Raw genomic sequence first — 17,286 nt, 5'->3', positions numbered from 1 at the left:
TTTAAAAAAAGAAAAATGAAATAGGAATTCAGCATATAAAAATAAGTGGTACTCACATATTGATCAAGCACAGCAATGCACTTCTGTTCATATTTATAAAATGTTCCTGTCCGGTTAAGGAAAGGGAAAGATCTCAGTTACAGTCCTCATGGCAACCTTTTTAATTACCAGCAGAGACATTTTTTTTATTTACTGCATATCCAGTAATATATGGATATTTTAAACAAATTAAACATAATAATTTTTAATGGAAAATCCTGATGTATAGAACTGCAAATATAACATTTTTACTTTGGGTTTCACTGCCGTTTGAGGCCAATCTACAGCAAAGGTCCCGGTTCAACTTCAGCTAATTTGTCCTACTGAAAAAAAGTCTTTTTTTCTATGAAACATTTGATCAACAAGGGGGGGGGGGGGGGGGGGATGTGGATTTTACCTTGAAATGTGAGCCCTTTGCCTGACTGTAGACCAGAATGCATTTCATTCCAGACACAATGGAAGTCAGATGGCCCTCGTGATTTATCTTCACCTTCACTACCACTGGATGCCATGCTGGTCCTGTGAAGGCTATCTGGACCATTCAGAGCAGGATCCCATCAGCCCCACTGTCTGAGTTATGGTGACACTTCCAGACCACTGCAATGTTGTAGCAATGAGCCTGCTGGGGATTTATTAAAGCGCAACCCCCCGCCCCCACCCGCCTTTTTCTTTTCTGCTCACCTCCCTGCCCCGTCTGTTCACCGCCAGAAAGGATCCTATCTGTCTGCCCACAAACCAGAAACACATGCTCAGCATCTAAGCAGGCTTCAGTCACCTTGACTCGCTTCTGCTAGCATGGTGAGCACAGAGTGACATACAGAAACACGTAAACACACAGCCATGTTTAGGAGGAACTGTGCTTTGGGTGAGTGGCGCTGGGATAGCGTGTTCATCAGAGATTCATTTTGCTTTGGTTTTCTGCAAAAGTTTATTTTCATTGAATCTTTTACCCACGATGTGCTAAAACAGATTTAAAAAATCGTACAGTTTTAATTGTGATTTATTTGGAAGACTTTGATAGTAATGTTAAGAATACTAATAAACTGATGCATCCCTAAGGAATAATAATAATAAAAATAGCAGCTTATTCAAAAAATACAAGTGTATTCATTTGTATTAGTAATATTACAGAAGAAGCTGTAAATGTAAACTTTAGCTATAAAATGTGTTCAACTAGATTTTATCTGAAGCCTTTTAACTTTTAATTTGTTCAGTCAAACTAGTTTTGGTCTCTTTTTCATGTTGATTTTTGTGTTGTTGCTTGAATTGAAATTGCATTTAAATAAACAGGATGGGTTTTGAACAGTGGTTGAAAATCTTTTTAAAGAAGACTACAAACAGCAAATATACGGGAAAAGGGGAAATTATAAACAACAGCTCCTGTTTGTTTAGGTTTGAGGCTCCCTTGTTGAAGGGGGGCTGCCTAAAGTTATTGGCATCATAGTTCAGAGTGTCAGCTCATTCATCTGTATCAGACGCACAAACCACAACCAAGGTAACCCGCATTTTCTCCACAAGCCTCTGTTACAAAACACGAGAGAGGGAAACTTAATGTTTCCTCACTACATCTTGGAATTTACTCCCGTTATTTTTTCCCCTGCCTTTTTTGCTCCCCCTCATCTCGTCCCTCCCCCCTAGAGCGAGAGTCTCCCTGGTTGTGTTGTAGCAGCGCGTTATAAAGCAGAAAGCCTCGCCATTCCTTTCAGATCGGAACGCTCCAACCGCTGAGCGTGCTGGCCATTAGACAGTCAAGAGCTGAACGTGCTCACAACTATGACCCTCCTGCTCCCTCCACCTGGATTAACTCTTAAGTAAGCGCTGGTTGTCGCTACCTGGTCCCGCTAACGTCAAGCCGCGGCAGCAGCCTCACCGGCCGATCGATCCTGTTCCCAATCTGCAACTCTCTGCTTTGTTCTCTTGCCATGGGGTTCGTTGTTTCCTTGTTGCCTGGGCAGCTGATGGGCTTGATTGTGCTGTGAAGTGGATACAAGGTGGATTTATGGTCGTCAAAGCCGAAACTACCATCCGAGGGAAATTAGTGGAAGTTTGAGCTCCGGGAGGATGCAGGTGACGTGTTGGTGCGCCGTGTTCCTTCTGACGCCTGCGCTTTACCTGGTGAGTTAGATTTTTCTTCCAGTTCAACTTTTCTGCACTTCGGTTTTATTCTGTCAGGAAGAAGAAAAGCCGTGTTTGTTGTTGTTTCCACACTGTGTGAGGTCCGTTACCCTTTCAAGCGTGCGTACTCCAAATGCATTTACATTGGCAGTGAGACTGGCGACTGTTCGGGGGATTCCACCTTATATTGCACTGCTTAAAGTATAGAAGTGGAATTCAAAGTTTAGATTCACACTTTATTATAACTATGGAACAGTAGGACTTGTGACAGGTGTGTCTTACGCTCAAATTCGCTGTGCGTAATATGCGCGAAGGAAATTTCCTCAAATATATTACATGGTATGTTTTAAAATTATACTTTTCATTTTGAACAGGTACAAATTGTAACACCTACATGTTCGATCGCAGACAGACACAGCAGTAGAAATGTCTCACGAGGGCGCCCTAACAAACCAAAACTCCCGGTCAGTCGGGTCGTCTTACGCAAACTGTGGAGCCTCTTAGGCTGGAAAGCAACGAGAGACGGAAGTTGGAGTTTGAGATCGGTTTAGAGAAATATGACAAATGAGCTTTTCTGCATACTTTAGAATGATTTCTGTAGCTAATTAATAAATAAATAAATAAATCATTTGAGCAGATTAAACAACTGAAACATATTTCGCAAAAAACTAACAACGTGTTTGCTTGAAAAGACGCAATTCAGCTTCGGGTTAATATAATACAAGTCTAGTCATAAGTGGGTTTTTTATTTTGAGATGGAAAGAATACAAAACAATAAACAATAAACAAACAATAAACAAACAAATAAACAAACAAACAAATAAACAAACAAAAACAATACTGATTTAGGCTCATCTGGCCGCACAAACGTGATTTAACAAACTGTTGATGATCGTCTACTTGGAAAAGAGCGACATATAAGCTTTATTCTCGGGCCTGATATTTCGTATAATTTGAGAAAACAAAAAGTGGAAACATAAATTTGATTCTATTTCATTTTTTTCTTCGTCTTCTGTAAGTCTTTAATTTAGCTGAGCAAATGCCATAACAGTGGAGTTACATATATATATTGCAGACAATATTCCGTTTCATTGAAGCAGAGCGTTCACGGGGTAATTTCAGGTTCTCTGAAAACAGCTGTCGTCATTAAGAAATCATAATTCTTTTTGCTTTGTTTGTTTTAAATAAACAATGACCAACTAACTAAACACACAGCCGCATTTAAGTAACTTTCCCCTTCTTTGTCCCGGATAACATCTGTGTATCAGTTTTGCGGCGGTATTATGGGTCGTATCCACCCCCCCCCCCCCCCCCAATGTACATGACTCGTTTATTGAAAATAAAATAAAATAAAGGGGAAACATGGTTCGGAGGGGAGCTGGCCAAGGTGCTGAAATCATTGAGCGCACACTCTGAAGCATACACAGAAACACGGAGACGTCACAGGAAATATAACAGGCCTAAACACGAGATTATTTTAAAATTAAAATTAAAATTGAAATGGTCACTGTGAACTAAACTCAGAAGCCTGTGTTGTGTGACCACTTTTTGACACCATTCTCTTCTTGACATTAATTTGCAAGTGGACTCCAATCTTTGGGGAGTACTCTCTGAAATCCCCCCTTAATGTTTCCTGTTTCTGTTTCAAATTTGGAGGCATGGTATCAGTTACAGTAATTAAAACAGATTGTGAGTTTATTGTAGAATTGTCACACATTCCACAATATCCATTTTTAATATTGTGGAATGGTAATGTCAATTCACAGTACAATAAATCCTGTTTGGCATGTTGAATTGAGTATGGAATGAACACACACACACACACACACACACATACACACACACACACACACACACACACACACACACACACACACACACACACACACACACACACTCCGACAACTCGGCTAGGATAAGCAGAGCTTATAATAGAGCCCGTTAACTATCAGCCTTATCCACCGCAGCGAGGATTAGAGCTGAACTTTGATGGTTTTATTTTGTGTTAAAGGCTCTTGTCTCTGCTTAAGCCTCTTGTCTGAGAGCTGTGCCTTGACCCTGATAACAGCACAGTCTAGGTAGACCGCTGCACATGTAAAACACACAGCAGGACTTTTACTTAAAATGTCCACTATTTAATTTTCACGCGTCTTATTTCCATCTTATTATTACAATTATTTATGTAAGTGTCACATTGATTTATTCAAACAGTTATTATGGATAATATTTTGGAGCTTCATCCTGTCTTTCTTAGACACCTTATGAAACGGTAATCTAAAACTATATTTAATTACAGTGCATTCATTTCATTAAAGTCTCATAGTTTCTTCATTACTGTTTAAATATGTCTACACACCCATCCTTATTTTCCACTTATGCAATTCAGGGACCTCACCCGTTATTATATTATATTATATTATATTATATTATATTATATTATATTATATTATATTATATTATATTATTAATTACACAACCTTTCCTCTTGTGGTAATGATCTTACTATCTTGCTGGAACATTCTATTGATTTTAATTTTGGCTCGTGTTGTATTATTATTTGATGCTGTAGTGACTCTTTTTTGTGGTTGGATGATCTCATCAGTTTGTCTTGTACTTATTTTTATAGTTAATAGACAGAAATTCTGACAACATGAGAGATTTAAGGATTTGAGTCACTGACAACAGCTTAAATACCAAACTGGCCTTGAGACAGGATACTGTCAGACAGTGAGGTCTTTCGGGTCTGTAACTCCCACTGTCCCTCTCCCAATCCCCCACTCCCCTCCCTCTCACCCTTGGGACTAAAGGATGCAGTGGTCCCATTGGCACCAGTCGTCGTAGTCCTATTAAAGTGTTATTATAAACCAGTGCATTGGATCCTACAATGTCAAACTGTCTGTGTGGGAGGCAGGAAAGAAAGATGACTACAGCACACCTTACACAGTGTGACCAGCCTATTATCACTACCTCCACTACTCGTTCACCGTTCTCCTGACCCCCTTCTCAGCACAACCTTCACTTCCACATTCCTCTATAATCCCCCCCCCTCCCCCCCCAAAAGAAACAACATAAAACAACCAATATGCTTTCGTTGAGCTGTTTGAAGCTTAAATCAAGAGCGGGCCAGCATTAATTGAATTATATAGCAAATGGATTCTTGTAAATGCCCACATGCTGTGCGACTGAAGATAAATACACACATACACACACAAGTGGACAAGTGCATTGTGTGGTCATCAAGTAAGAGCTGCTGAACGTGTGAAGCTTTCCTTTTTCAGTCCAGATGTCGACTAAGTGAACATTTCTCTCAGTTCCTTCTTCAACCTTTGTGCTACTTAGCTTTTAAAGCAGCATGGAGGCGTCACTTTAGAGCTATGAGAGCTTGGCTGCTGGAAAGAGCCGAGTACAAAAGGGCTCAGAGTTCAGTCTCAGATAACAACAATGCAATTCCCCCACTGCTGCTGTTCCTGCCGCTGCCTTAGTGGTCTCAGCTCAGCCCAGCTACCCAGCTCTGTTACACTCACTGGTTTTCATTTAGTGACTCCACTGAGTCTTTAGTGACTAGTCACCAGCTGCTGTGAATTATTTCATCTACATCAGCGGTTTGCAATGTGAAGATTCACGAGGAGGTTTGGATTGTTCGGAAAAACGTTCCATTTGTTTTTGGAGAGGTTCTGTAGGTTTTGTGGGAATATAAACCTTCATTATTTAGTCCGTTATACAGTCCTTTTGTATTCTTACTGACCACTTGAAGGGCTTAAGTACAAGCCACATTCATGTAGTATTAATATACATCTATGGTCAGTTTAGAATCCTCAACAAGCCAACATGCAGGTCTTATTGGAGAGAACCCACGTGAGCACAGGGTGAGCAAGCAAGCTTCATACAAAAGAGTTCCCTGCCTGGATTTGAACCCAGGACTTTCTTTCTGTGAGTATTCATCCTATCACCATGCTGCCCCCAACCTTTTATTTTAAATGACAGAAATAAAACCTCGTGTTTTTCATGGCACCAGTCTCAAAGCACACAAGTTGTGATAACCGTTTGATATTTTGATCTTTAGCAGACAGGAAAATTTGATCAGTTTATCACAGTCGGTTTCACTCTTGTTTATAGTGTCTGTCCTTCCAACGATAACACAAATCAGAGATGATTAAAATAAAAATCAACACTATTTCTTTTTGCTTTGCAAGGTAGATTAATAAATAACTGATTCGAGGAATTTTAAAACCTTTTCCCTACTCCCCACGTTGTTATTTAGAATTTCAATTGGCAGCAAGAAAGATAATTATTATGGTAAAACTGTATTCATTAGAGAAGGTTTAAAAGAATTAGTAAAACTAGATATATCTACCCATTAAAATTTCAAAGTAATCTATGAGAAAAGCAAACAATAAAAATATTCTTCTGGAAAAAACATAATGGAAGCATAGAATCAAACTGTGATTCAAATCCAGACTTTTTCTCTATCGTTTGAAAATGAAAATAGAAACAAATAATACATAAAGAAACTTCTCAAATAAATGACTCACTTTTTCATAATTATTTTCAAGCCTAAATATTAGGGGTGGGGGAAAAATCGATACTATGTAGTATCGTAATATTTTGTTTGCTAATAATGTATGGATACAGGGACAGCAGAAATCGATATTTTGTTACAAAAAAGCTTTTTGTGCTCTGACTTCAGAGCATGTTGATCCTTTTTCTGAGCAAGAATCCTGACATTCCTTCACTGTCCAAATGTGTTTAACTTTTTTATGGCAGCAATAAACATGTCAGTTTACTTATTTTAATTTAAGACATGTTTTATTTTAATTAAGTTTAAAACTTTTTTATTTGATGTAAAATTATATTTTGTTTTAATTGACTTTCAAATTCTTCAGTTGCTGAAGGGGCTGCATAGTTTTCATAAACTGCATAGTTCAGAATAGCTATAATTGTACCAGATGGTTGATTCAGTTAAGTTGGACTAGACTGTAATACAAACCGTTCAGTTTGTCAACAATCAAACTGAAATGAGAGAAAGACTGAGTGTGAGACTTTGATATTAGAGAAAATGAATATTGATAAAGTTTACCTTTATGTACAGAATCTGAATATCGCAAAATATTTTAAAAAATTGCAATAATATCGTATCATGCGTGAAGTATTGTGATAATATCGTATCGTGGGATATATGGTGATTCCCACCTCTACTAAATATATCAAATTCTTTATGAATTACTTCATGAAATTTATGAATGACCAATCTAATACTTTTGCCTTACAAGTTTATTGTATTCTACATTTGAGATATTACGCTGCATCAGTTTATTAGTCAAACATCTGTATTGGACAGTATTTTCATTTTTATGTCCATCAACCATTAAAATGACATTCAGCAGCGGTAATGAAATGGTTATTGGAGAATTTAGTCTATTTTATATATTGGAGCCAATTTTACATCTTTAAATGAATATCATACAAATCATAAGATTTTGTGATAAATCATTGTTGTTTGTTTATTTTGTTTACAACAAATGATAGGCAAGTTATGTTAAAGGTCATTATCTGCATAGAATTTTATAATCTTACCACTGGAATCTAAAAATCCTTTCTTTCTCTTAGTGGTTATGTAAAAATAATAATAAAGAACTTGAATTTACAGGGCAGCTGTTTTGCTTTCACTTTTATACTGTCATATATATATGTATGTTTCACAATATTTATTTAAATTAACTTTATTTAAAATGTCTTCATATATATATATATATATATATATATATATATATATATATATATATATGTAAGGCCCATGCTAAAACAACTAGAAATTAATCTTGGAACCTCATGTGTGGAGTTCACCTTTGACCTTCAATCAGGACACTGCTGTGCGTCTGGGCAGGCAGACTGATTGTGTAGAACTTTAAATTGATGCATCAAGGAGACTCAGTCTTCACACTGCATGAACTGTAACCTCTGTGATCCTGCTTGTGAGTTCCGGATTGTCTGAGCTCAGACAGTTTTCTCCCACAAACAGTCAAAACAGCACTTGACCTTGGTGTTTCACCATAAAGTCAGTGGTAATCGCACCTACTGTGGTGCGTGGAATCGGCACTTAAGTCCGTCGCTTATTTCTTTTCTCTGCATGCACCATCCAGGGATGATTATTCACATCCAGATGAGGGCAAATGAGGGATATGTAGCTTAAATTTGCATCTCTGTTGATGTTAAAGGAGAGAGGAATCAACCTTAAATATTCCCACAACAGCCCCGCAGACTTTGCAGCCATAGAAAATGGTAGTATTGTTATTGTGTGTGTGTGTGTGTGTTGCTAGTGCATTATGTTTGAAATGGTAAGAGTGTGTGATTAATGACTACAGCCTCTATTCTCTGCTCCTTGCATTGCTCCAGATTTTCAATCGTGTTCGCAGTTCAAAGGTTAAAGCTGGAGCTGATCGTTGAAGGGTGTTGTTCTGAAAAATCCAGCCCTGCTTACGACCTGGGTTTGATCCTGAGGGAAGCCTCAACCCACCCCCCACCCAGCACTTGCTCCCCTCTCCACATAGAGCAATCCTTTTATGGCGAAGTGTGTGACACCTTGATAGCAGCACTTTGAAGCAGCCCATGAAGCAAAGTGTTTCTAAAGGAAGGAAGGGACTAGATAACCTCATTCCACCTGCTTTACATCTCCAGGTATTCGTGTAACTCTGGAGTCTGCCATGTGTTTGGTTCATTGCAGCTAAAGAGATAGCACAAACCTACAGCACTCAAACTGAAAACTGTTTCACTTGGGTTGATTCAGATTTTTTGAGGGTTTTTTGGACCCAGCATCCAGGAGCTCGTGTTACAGAGCTATAAATGGTGGATACAGCATCATACCTGTTTGTTAGATGCATCTCTTCTGCTGCCAGAAAAACAACAAAACAAACTGTTAATGTTTTAATAAAATCAATGCGAAAACAAACAGCAGCCATGATGACCAGTGAAATATCTGCATGTACAGAACTATCAGTTATTTAAAATAAATGTTTCAGTTTCAATTTCAGTAGCAAAGTGAAGTCAACATTATTTGTTACTTGTGTTATATATATATATATATATATATATGTATATATATATATATATATATATATATATATATATATATATATTAGAGGTGGGAATCACCATACATCCCACGATACGATATTATCACAATACTTAACGCATGATACGATATTATTGCAATTTTTAAAAATATTTTGCGATATTCAGATTCTGTACATAAAGGTAAACTTTATCAATATTCATTTTATCTAATATCAAAGTCTCACACTCAGTCTTTCTCTCATTTCAGTTTGATTGTTGACAAACTGAACGGTTTGTATTACAATCTAGTCCAACTTAACTGAATCAACCATCTGGTACAATTATAGCTATTCTGAACTATGCAGTTTATGAAAACTATGCAGCCCCTTCAGCAACTGAAGAATTTGAAAGTAAATTAAAACAAAATATAATTTTACATTAAATAAAAGTTTTAAACTTAATTAAAATAAAACATGTCTTAAATTAAAATAAGTAAACTGTCATGTTTATTGCTGCCAAAAAACAAGTGAAACACATTTGGACAGTGAAGGAATGTCAGGATTCTTGCTCAGAAAAAAAAACAACTTTTTTTGTAACAAAATATCGATTTCTGCTGTCCCTGTATCGATACATTATTAGCAAACAAAATCTCACGATGCTACACAGTATCGATTTTTCCCCCCACCCCTAATATATATATACATATCCTTGAGCACAGGTCTTCCAGAGGCCTGGCAGCTTGAGGGTCCTTGCTGTTCCAAGGACAGTGTTCTTCTAGACAGAGATCTCGGATGAAAGCAGGAGAATATGCAATTTGGTGTGTCATTTTTACTATTATTATTATTTATTGTATTATTATAATAGATTAACATTATTTATACAAATAATTTATAATGATTCATTTTATTATTATAAACACATTTCAAAGTATTCCAAGTTTAAAATGTATTAAGAGACATCATGATCACAACATGTGACCTGAACATAGGTGGATGTGGCACACACACACACACACACACACACACACACACACACCACAATTTTGTCCATATATACTTTACTAAAGATATATATATATATTAGGGGTGCAACGATACTCGTATCGATATTGAACCGTTCGATACAGTGCTTTCGGTTCGGTACGCATATGTATCGAACAATACAACATTTTTAATTTATTTTATCAACTTTCCTTCTGATGGTGCTGTCTGTGTTGAGCGCTCAGTGGATCTGCGCTCGACAGTGCAGCCTAGGCGGAGTAGTCGAACGCAGATTCACTGAGCGCAGGGCAAGCTAGCGAGACAGAAGCTAAGCTCGTTGCAACATGGCAAATTGAACCTCCCCCACCCTCATTCAGATCTGGCCTTTGGAACTATTTTGGTCTTCATGTGACGTATGACCCTGAAGGTAAGCGCGTCATGGACTAAAGTAAAACAGTATGTTGGATGTGCCACGCAATGCTCAATTACATTGGTGGGAACTATTGTGTTAGCGCAGTTAGCTCGCTAACGTGTTGGCCGTCCAGCCCCACGCACGGGGCGATCCGCGGTAGCTCGTTAACGGAGATTTGCCGTGTTGTGGCGTTAACGTCATTTCAGATTAACGCTGACAGCACTAGTGGGAACACAACGAATATGACTGCACATTTACTCCGACATCATCCTAGTGCAAAGACAAGTGGAAGCAGACAAAAACAACAAGCACGCATGCTACAAACTTTACCCGAGTCATTTAGACAGCCGTTAGCACATGATTCTCCTTATGGGGACCTGATATGTTTAATATGCTGCTGAGAATATAGCCCAGAAGAAGCGTATAGTATAGCTTTTATTTTGGAAAGAGACATTTCTCTGTAATAAACTCTCTTTTTCAAAGATGAGTGATTTCTCCATCAGATAGATTAATTTTTTATTATTTTGTTGTTTCAGCAACATTAAATGTAAAAACTGTACTTTTGAGTTAAAATATATATTTATAATTTTAATAAATGACAAATTAAAAAGGCATGAACATTTTTTTGTATCGAAAAAATATAGAACCGTGAATTTTGTGTATCGTTGCACCCCTAATATATATATATATATATATATATATATATATATATATATATATATATATATTAGTAAGGAAATGTCACAGCATTATCAAACATTTTAGAAAATAAAAGGATAAAAGCAGAAGGAAGAGGAGAAGTGGAAGTGGTGGAAATAGTTAAAATGGCTGCGTGTGTGTGTGTTTGTGCTGGGGGGGGGGGATGCTTCCCTCCACTGCCTCGGCAGTGATGGATCTGCCATCGGAGCTCTTGTCTGCTGCACAGTCCAGCAGTCACAGCATCCACTGATGGGAATTACGAGCCATGTCCGTTATCTCCTACTTTAGATCTTTCCATCCTGTTGGGATACTCGGGTATGTGGGTGCTGTCACTTCACTGCAGACACATGTATAGATGATTTATGAAAAAAGTGAGTGAGTGATGAATACCTATGTGTGCTCTCAAAACTTGGGATTAGCCCCATATATTGCTTGACATTATTGCACTATTTGTGTGAAATCATGACAGCGAAATCAGGGAGGATTTTACTTAACAGTGTAAAATCCAAGGAGCTGGAAAAGAATTGTGTTCATCTCAAAGTCAGTAGAGATTTTCATTTTAAGCTGTTTTCTATATTACAACTCATTAAACCTCCAAGACACTCCTAAACTTATTAGAAAAACAAACAAATAAACAAATGTGTTAAGCAACCTTTGACACAACCACAATGTGAGTAAACCATTTGAATCAATTAACCCTTAATAATCCTAACTCACTCTTCTTCACAAAATAGTCCAATCAAATGGAAGTCTTCAAATTAAAAAAAATGTTTTCCCATTTTTAAGTCTCCCGTTTGTCCAGTACAAAGCTCCACTGTCCACAGAGTACTCATCCACTTAACTATCGTTTAACTGGTCTCATAATGACAACTCGTACTTAACTTTGATATCATCGGTAATCAGTTATGGAAATCAAAACACCATGGTGTGCTAATTGTTTATATTTACAGGTAAGTCCTTTAACCATTCCAATTCTGCCAGCAACAAAGAGACATAGATATAGATGCAGACAGATATAATGTGATATAATGTGAATGTGTGAGCATCATATAAATTAATGACCCATTGACACCCAATGAGCCTGAAGTGAGCTAGCCAGTTTCCATGCTCTGACTGAAGGATAAATAAACACAGCAAATAAAACATACAGCTCTCTGAAACCACCTTGGATGTAAATAATGACAGAAACAACAGCAGGTTTCTTTTTAGGGTTATTGAAGTTGAGCTAGTTCATACATAGTGGTGTGCTACCTGGTGGGTAGAAAGGGAAATGTAGTGGGAGTCACATAGCAAAGACAGATTAATGAACAGTCAGCAAGCAAGAAAAAAGAGAAGAGAAAAAAAATTGAACATATAATACACAATATGTAAAACATGATATAATACTCAAAGGTTTTAATTACAACATATTTAATTTCTTAAGCTTAGATACTCTTTTCTGAACTTTGCCGTTAAGGCTGCACACAGGGCAGCTGTGGCTACAATGTAGCTGCCATGACCAGTGTGTGAATGAATGTGTGGATGACTGGTTGTGTAAAGCGCTTTGGGGTCCATAGGAACTAAGTAGTGCTATACAAATACAGGCCTTTTACCATTTAGGAGGCGTTAAATTTAGTATTTAGGAGTGAAAATTTGCTGGTGTGGATAAGAAGCTTTCCAAGAATTATAAATTAATTAGCAACAACTATCACTGTCCTTAAGAATACTTTTATCTATACCCAATAGTAGGGCTGCAACCAAAGATCATTTTGGTAACTAATCTGCCAATTTCTTGTTTTGATTAGATGATTATTTCAGTAACTCTTATCTCCGTTTCCTGAGTTTGTCCTGCAAAGAGGCCCATGCACCTCTCAAATGGCTGAAGTCATGACAGAGAGCATCTTTAGTGTGGTTATCAGCAGCTGGCTGCTCACTCCCGAGCATGTCTGCTGCAATCGTGAATTCATGAACCGAATCATCTGTAAACTTTGGAAACTTTACAACTTTGGAGCCAGCCTTCCACTGGTGGTTCAGAAACCACTTACTGCTAAAGCGACAGAGTGAAAGTGGACAGCATATCATTGATTATTGGTTCTGTTATTAGTTAGCTAACATAAATTAATATATGCCTATTGACCGCAACCAACCAACCAACCAACCAACCAACGAGGTGTTGTAATGTTCTGACAGAAGACGGCACTAAACATGTTTTTAAACTTGAGGCACTCAAATGTAGCTTCACAGATGTTACATCTGTGTCAGTTTCTGAGAGCTGTTGTGTAAATGGTGTAAATGAACCTTTATATGTAGTGTTTCATGTCCTAATCATCACAATTATTAAGAGGAGAAAAATCTAAAGTTCTTAAGGTGTGTGTGTTAGTCCCCATAGGGAAATTGCTCCTCTGCATTTAACCCATTCACCCAGTGAAGCAGCGGGAAGCCACCAATGCAGCGTCCGGGGAGCAGTGTAGGGATGGTACCTTGCTCAGGGGTACCTCAGGGTAACCGTTCAGTGGAGTCGAACCCCCAACCTTCCGATCATGGGGCCACCACTCTACCTACTGAGCTATCCCTGCCCCATCGTGATTCAGTTAATGATTCTAAACGAGACTGCTTTTCATGTGATATTATATCTATATCTGTTATTCTTCTCCAGTATTTATATTGAATCAAAGCAAAACGCTGGCATTGAATCTCCAATCACAACAGAACTGCTTTTGAAACCCTTGGTTCAGTTTCTGTAATGAAACAAGAGAAATGTGAGTTATGGAGAAGAAGAGGATAAAGGGAAGAGGCTGCTTCATGAGTACGTTATTCCAATTTGTCCTCAATACAGCGCGTCTATCAGAATGGACTGTTTGTGCTGTCACTGTCACTCTCAGCAAACAGGTTGAAATATAATGCATCTGAGGAAAAGCACACTGCACAATTGTCAACAGATGATTTATTTATTTCTTTAGATGGAACAATAAATTGTCAGTCTTTGTGTAAGGCACAAGAGAAAAGGTTTTATTTATTGGTTTATTTTTTTGTTTTGTAACAATATATTTAACAATATAAATCTGATTACTACGATGCTTAAAGGCTTCTTTTTATACCTGAGAAAACCTGAGAAAGTTTAATTTTGATTTAAATTAGATTTATTACTTTCTGTCAAAAGTTAACCATAGAAAACGTGCTGTCAAATTATCAATGCTATATTCTATGTTATCTTTGATCTATAGGTTACATTTCATAGGTATGTATGATAAATGTAAATCTTTATTTTTAACATAAACAGAAGTGTTATAGAAGAACACACAGAAAATGAAAAACTAAACTCATCTGGTCAGTTCCAAATAAATAATTTACATTTAAAATTTAGTAAATTAAAAACAATCTCTCTCTAAGTCTTAAACAAAATGCCGAACATACACTATATCATTTCTTCTGTATAGGTTGAACTACATTAAATCCTTGTGTAACAACCACATAAATAAACATTCTGTATTCAAAAAAAATTCAAGAAACTTTTAAATGGAAACAAAGGAGAAGAAAAACAAAACTGACAGATCAATTCAACTGTGGCCGGCTTCAAGGGAAGCAATAAATAAATATCAACATAGCTGTCTCACTACACTATTGTAGCTGGGAGGGGCCATCTGAAGGTAATGTTTACGGCCCATGAGGTAATGATGTTAATCATGCTCTGAAATTTGACATTTTTAACGGTGCTTTTACTGACATCATGGATTCCAGGATGTGCGTCTGGGTGAAATCACTGTGCCCTCTGGGCTGAATTTTATTGATACACTATTTCACCTATAAGTTACATTAGTTCATACAGTTTGCTAATGAATTTAAACACCCATATCATTGACAAGTTTTTGCAGTGCAAACTCAGTTTAATCATCAATTAACTGTAATTTAGTGTTTCTGGTAACCAGCACGAGTGACGAGTACACTGAACAGATGAGCGCATGCAAGTCAGACTTTGGGAAGTAGCCCTCAATGTGTCTTTGAATCTAAAAAGAGGTCGTTCACCAGCTTGTGCAGCTCGTTTTAAAACATGATGCTACTTGTGAATTTCAAAACAAATGTAAATGTGTCGATAATATTCTGTGTCAACAATCATTTATCTGCTTCTGTATCCAGAGAAAAGCTCTCTCCTGTTCGTCCAAGATTGAGTTTCAAAACATTTACATTTCTTCATGTGCTGCATTTCTTTATGAGTGTACTACACATGTGGGGTTGCAATTGCATGTTTGTGCCATAAAAGATATATATGTATATATATATATATATATGTGTGTGTGTGTGTGTGTGTACCATCTCATCTATCTATCATCCATGCAGGATCTCAAGATGCAAGATGTCCACCGTCACCAAGAATACAATTTGTAACACACAACACCAAAATGGATTGAAATCTTGCGGTGCCTACAAGTGTCCTGTGTTCAAAAAGGCATACGTGCAGGCTCACTTTGCCAGTGAATATTGAAATGATTCAGAGAAGGCTTGGGAGAAAGCACTGTGGTCAGATGAAACCAAAATCAAACTTTATTGTATCAGCTCGACCCGCCTGGTTTGGAGGAAGAATGCTGAATATAACCCAAAGAACACCATCCCCACATTAAGCACAGAGGAGGAAACATTATGCTTTGGGTTTGTTTTTGTGCTGAGGGTACATGACAACTTAATCCCATTGAAGGGCCAATGAACCAGGCCGTGTACTATAAAAACTTGGATAAGAATCCGTCAATCAGAACACTGAAAATGGGTTTTCAAGTACAACGATGACTCAAAACATACTAAGGTGACAAAGGAGTGACAAAAAAGATGCATGTCAAGGTCATGGAGTTGCCTAGCTAGTGTGCAAAATACTAAGGGAAATCTGTGGAGGGAGCCAAAGCTTTGCGTTGCCAAGTGGCAGCCCAAAATCCTAATCCCTTTATGGAATTTCTGTAATGAGGAGTGCACCGAAATCCCCTCCTGAGATCTGTGCAAGTGGTGGATATCCTGTCTCTCTCCATTAATATGAAACTACACACACACACACACACACACACGCACGCACACACACACACACACACACACACACACACACACACACCCCAGGGTGGCACTGTTGCACAGTATAAAAAATTGAATGATAAAATTAATGTCACTGCGCACTTAAAAGTTGTTTATACTGCTTCATTAATCAATACATTACAGGCAAAGACATTTGTGTCCCTTTTGCTATGTGGGGCAAAAGGCTGTTGTGATGGAATAGGCCAATGATTGTCCTTATCAGGGCCCCATTGCAGCAAATGACAGTGCTTCATTACTTACTGCAGCCCTGAAGATTGTGGCCATATTGATTTTTAGATTTGATTGCCTCTGAATGGCTTCCAGTCACAGCAGAGGGGAGAAAAAACAGGTATGAGGAGTGTTTTTCTGCGGCTGACAGCTGTCAGTCAGCACAATGATATTCATCCTTTAAAGGAAGTAGAGCAGGGGACCTTCTGTTCCTTGCTTATCTCTATTCCTTATTTATCGACTCTCAGACTCCTTGTCTTGTTATCTCCTCTTCTGACTTTCCATTCTCCACACTCTCAGAGCCACATGAATAACTTCTTATCAAGGTGACCCCTGACTTCAAATATTCCTTTCCTTCAATCAGATGTATTTCCCCTCATTGTTTGCCATATAGCACAAAAACGCGACGAAATGTTTCGCTCACTGAAAACGTTACGTCGAGATGACTAGAATGTAACTAGAAACTAGAAACTTTCAAGGAAGTGGATCGAACATTGCTGGACTCGGACATGCTGTCAGCTGCCCAGACATGAGAAGGCCACGGTGAGGAAGATAAGGACGACGTGGAATAGTGGAAGAGAGAGACATGAAATGCAGAATGCAAGATGAAATGTTGATGTCCATCTTGGTCACTATTCGAGACGGCTTCCTCGTCGGCTTTTATTGAGTTTCTTCAAAGTCGGCTTGTGTGCTGGACCTAATCACATGCTGTGTCACGTGCCTGTGCTGGCC

The 17,286-nt window shown here is 37.9% G+C and overlaps 1 protein-coding gene across 1 annotated transcript in view; it reads left to right on the top strand.

The window, feature by feature from the left end:
* The first annotated feature begins 757 nt into the window (after window positions 1-757).
* LOC146493828 (neurexophilin-1) overlaps window positions 758-17,286 on the top strand; it is a 73,187-nt gene continuing 56,658 nt past the window's right edge. Inside the window, exons 1-2 of the mRNA XM_085148957.1 lie at window positions 758-837; window positions 1,678-2,154. Coding sequence (XP_085005083.1) covers window positions 2,101-2,154 — 54 coding nt within the window. The 5' untranslated portion in view covers window positions 758-837; window positions 1,678-2,100. The remainder of the gene's footprint in view (window positions 838-1,677; window positions 2,155-17,286) is intronic.

This window comes from Neolamprologus multifasciatus, chromosome 22, assembly GCF_963576455.1.
Source record: "Neolamprologus multifasciatus chromosome 22, fNeoMul1.2, whole genome shotgun sequence".
Classification (NCBI taxonomy): Eukaryota; Metazoa; Chordata; class Actinopteri; order Cichliformes; family Cichlidae; genus Neolamprologus; species Neolamprologus multifasciatus.
This window is presented reverse-complemented; position numbering and strand designations above follow the sequence as displayed.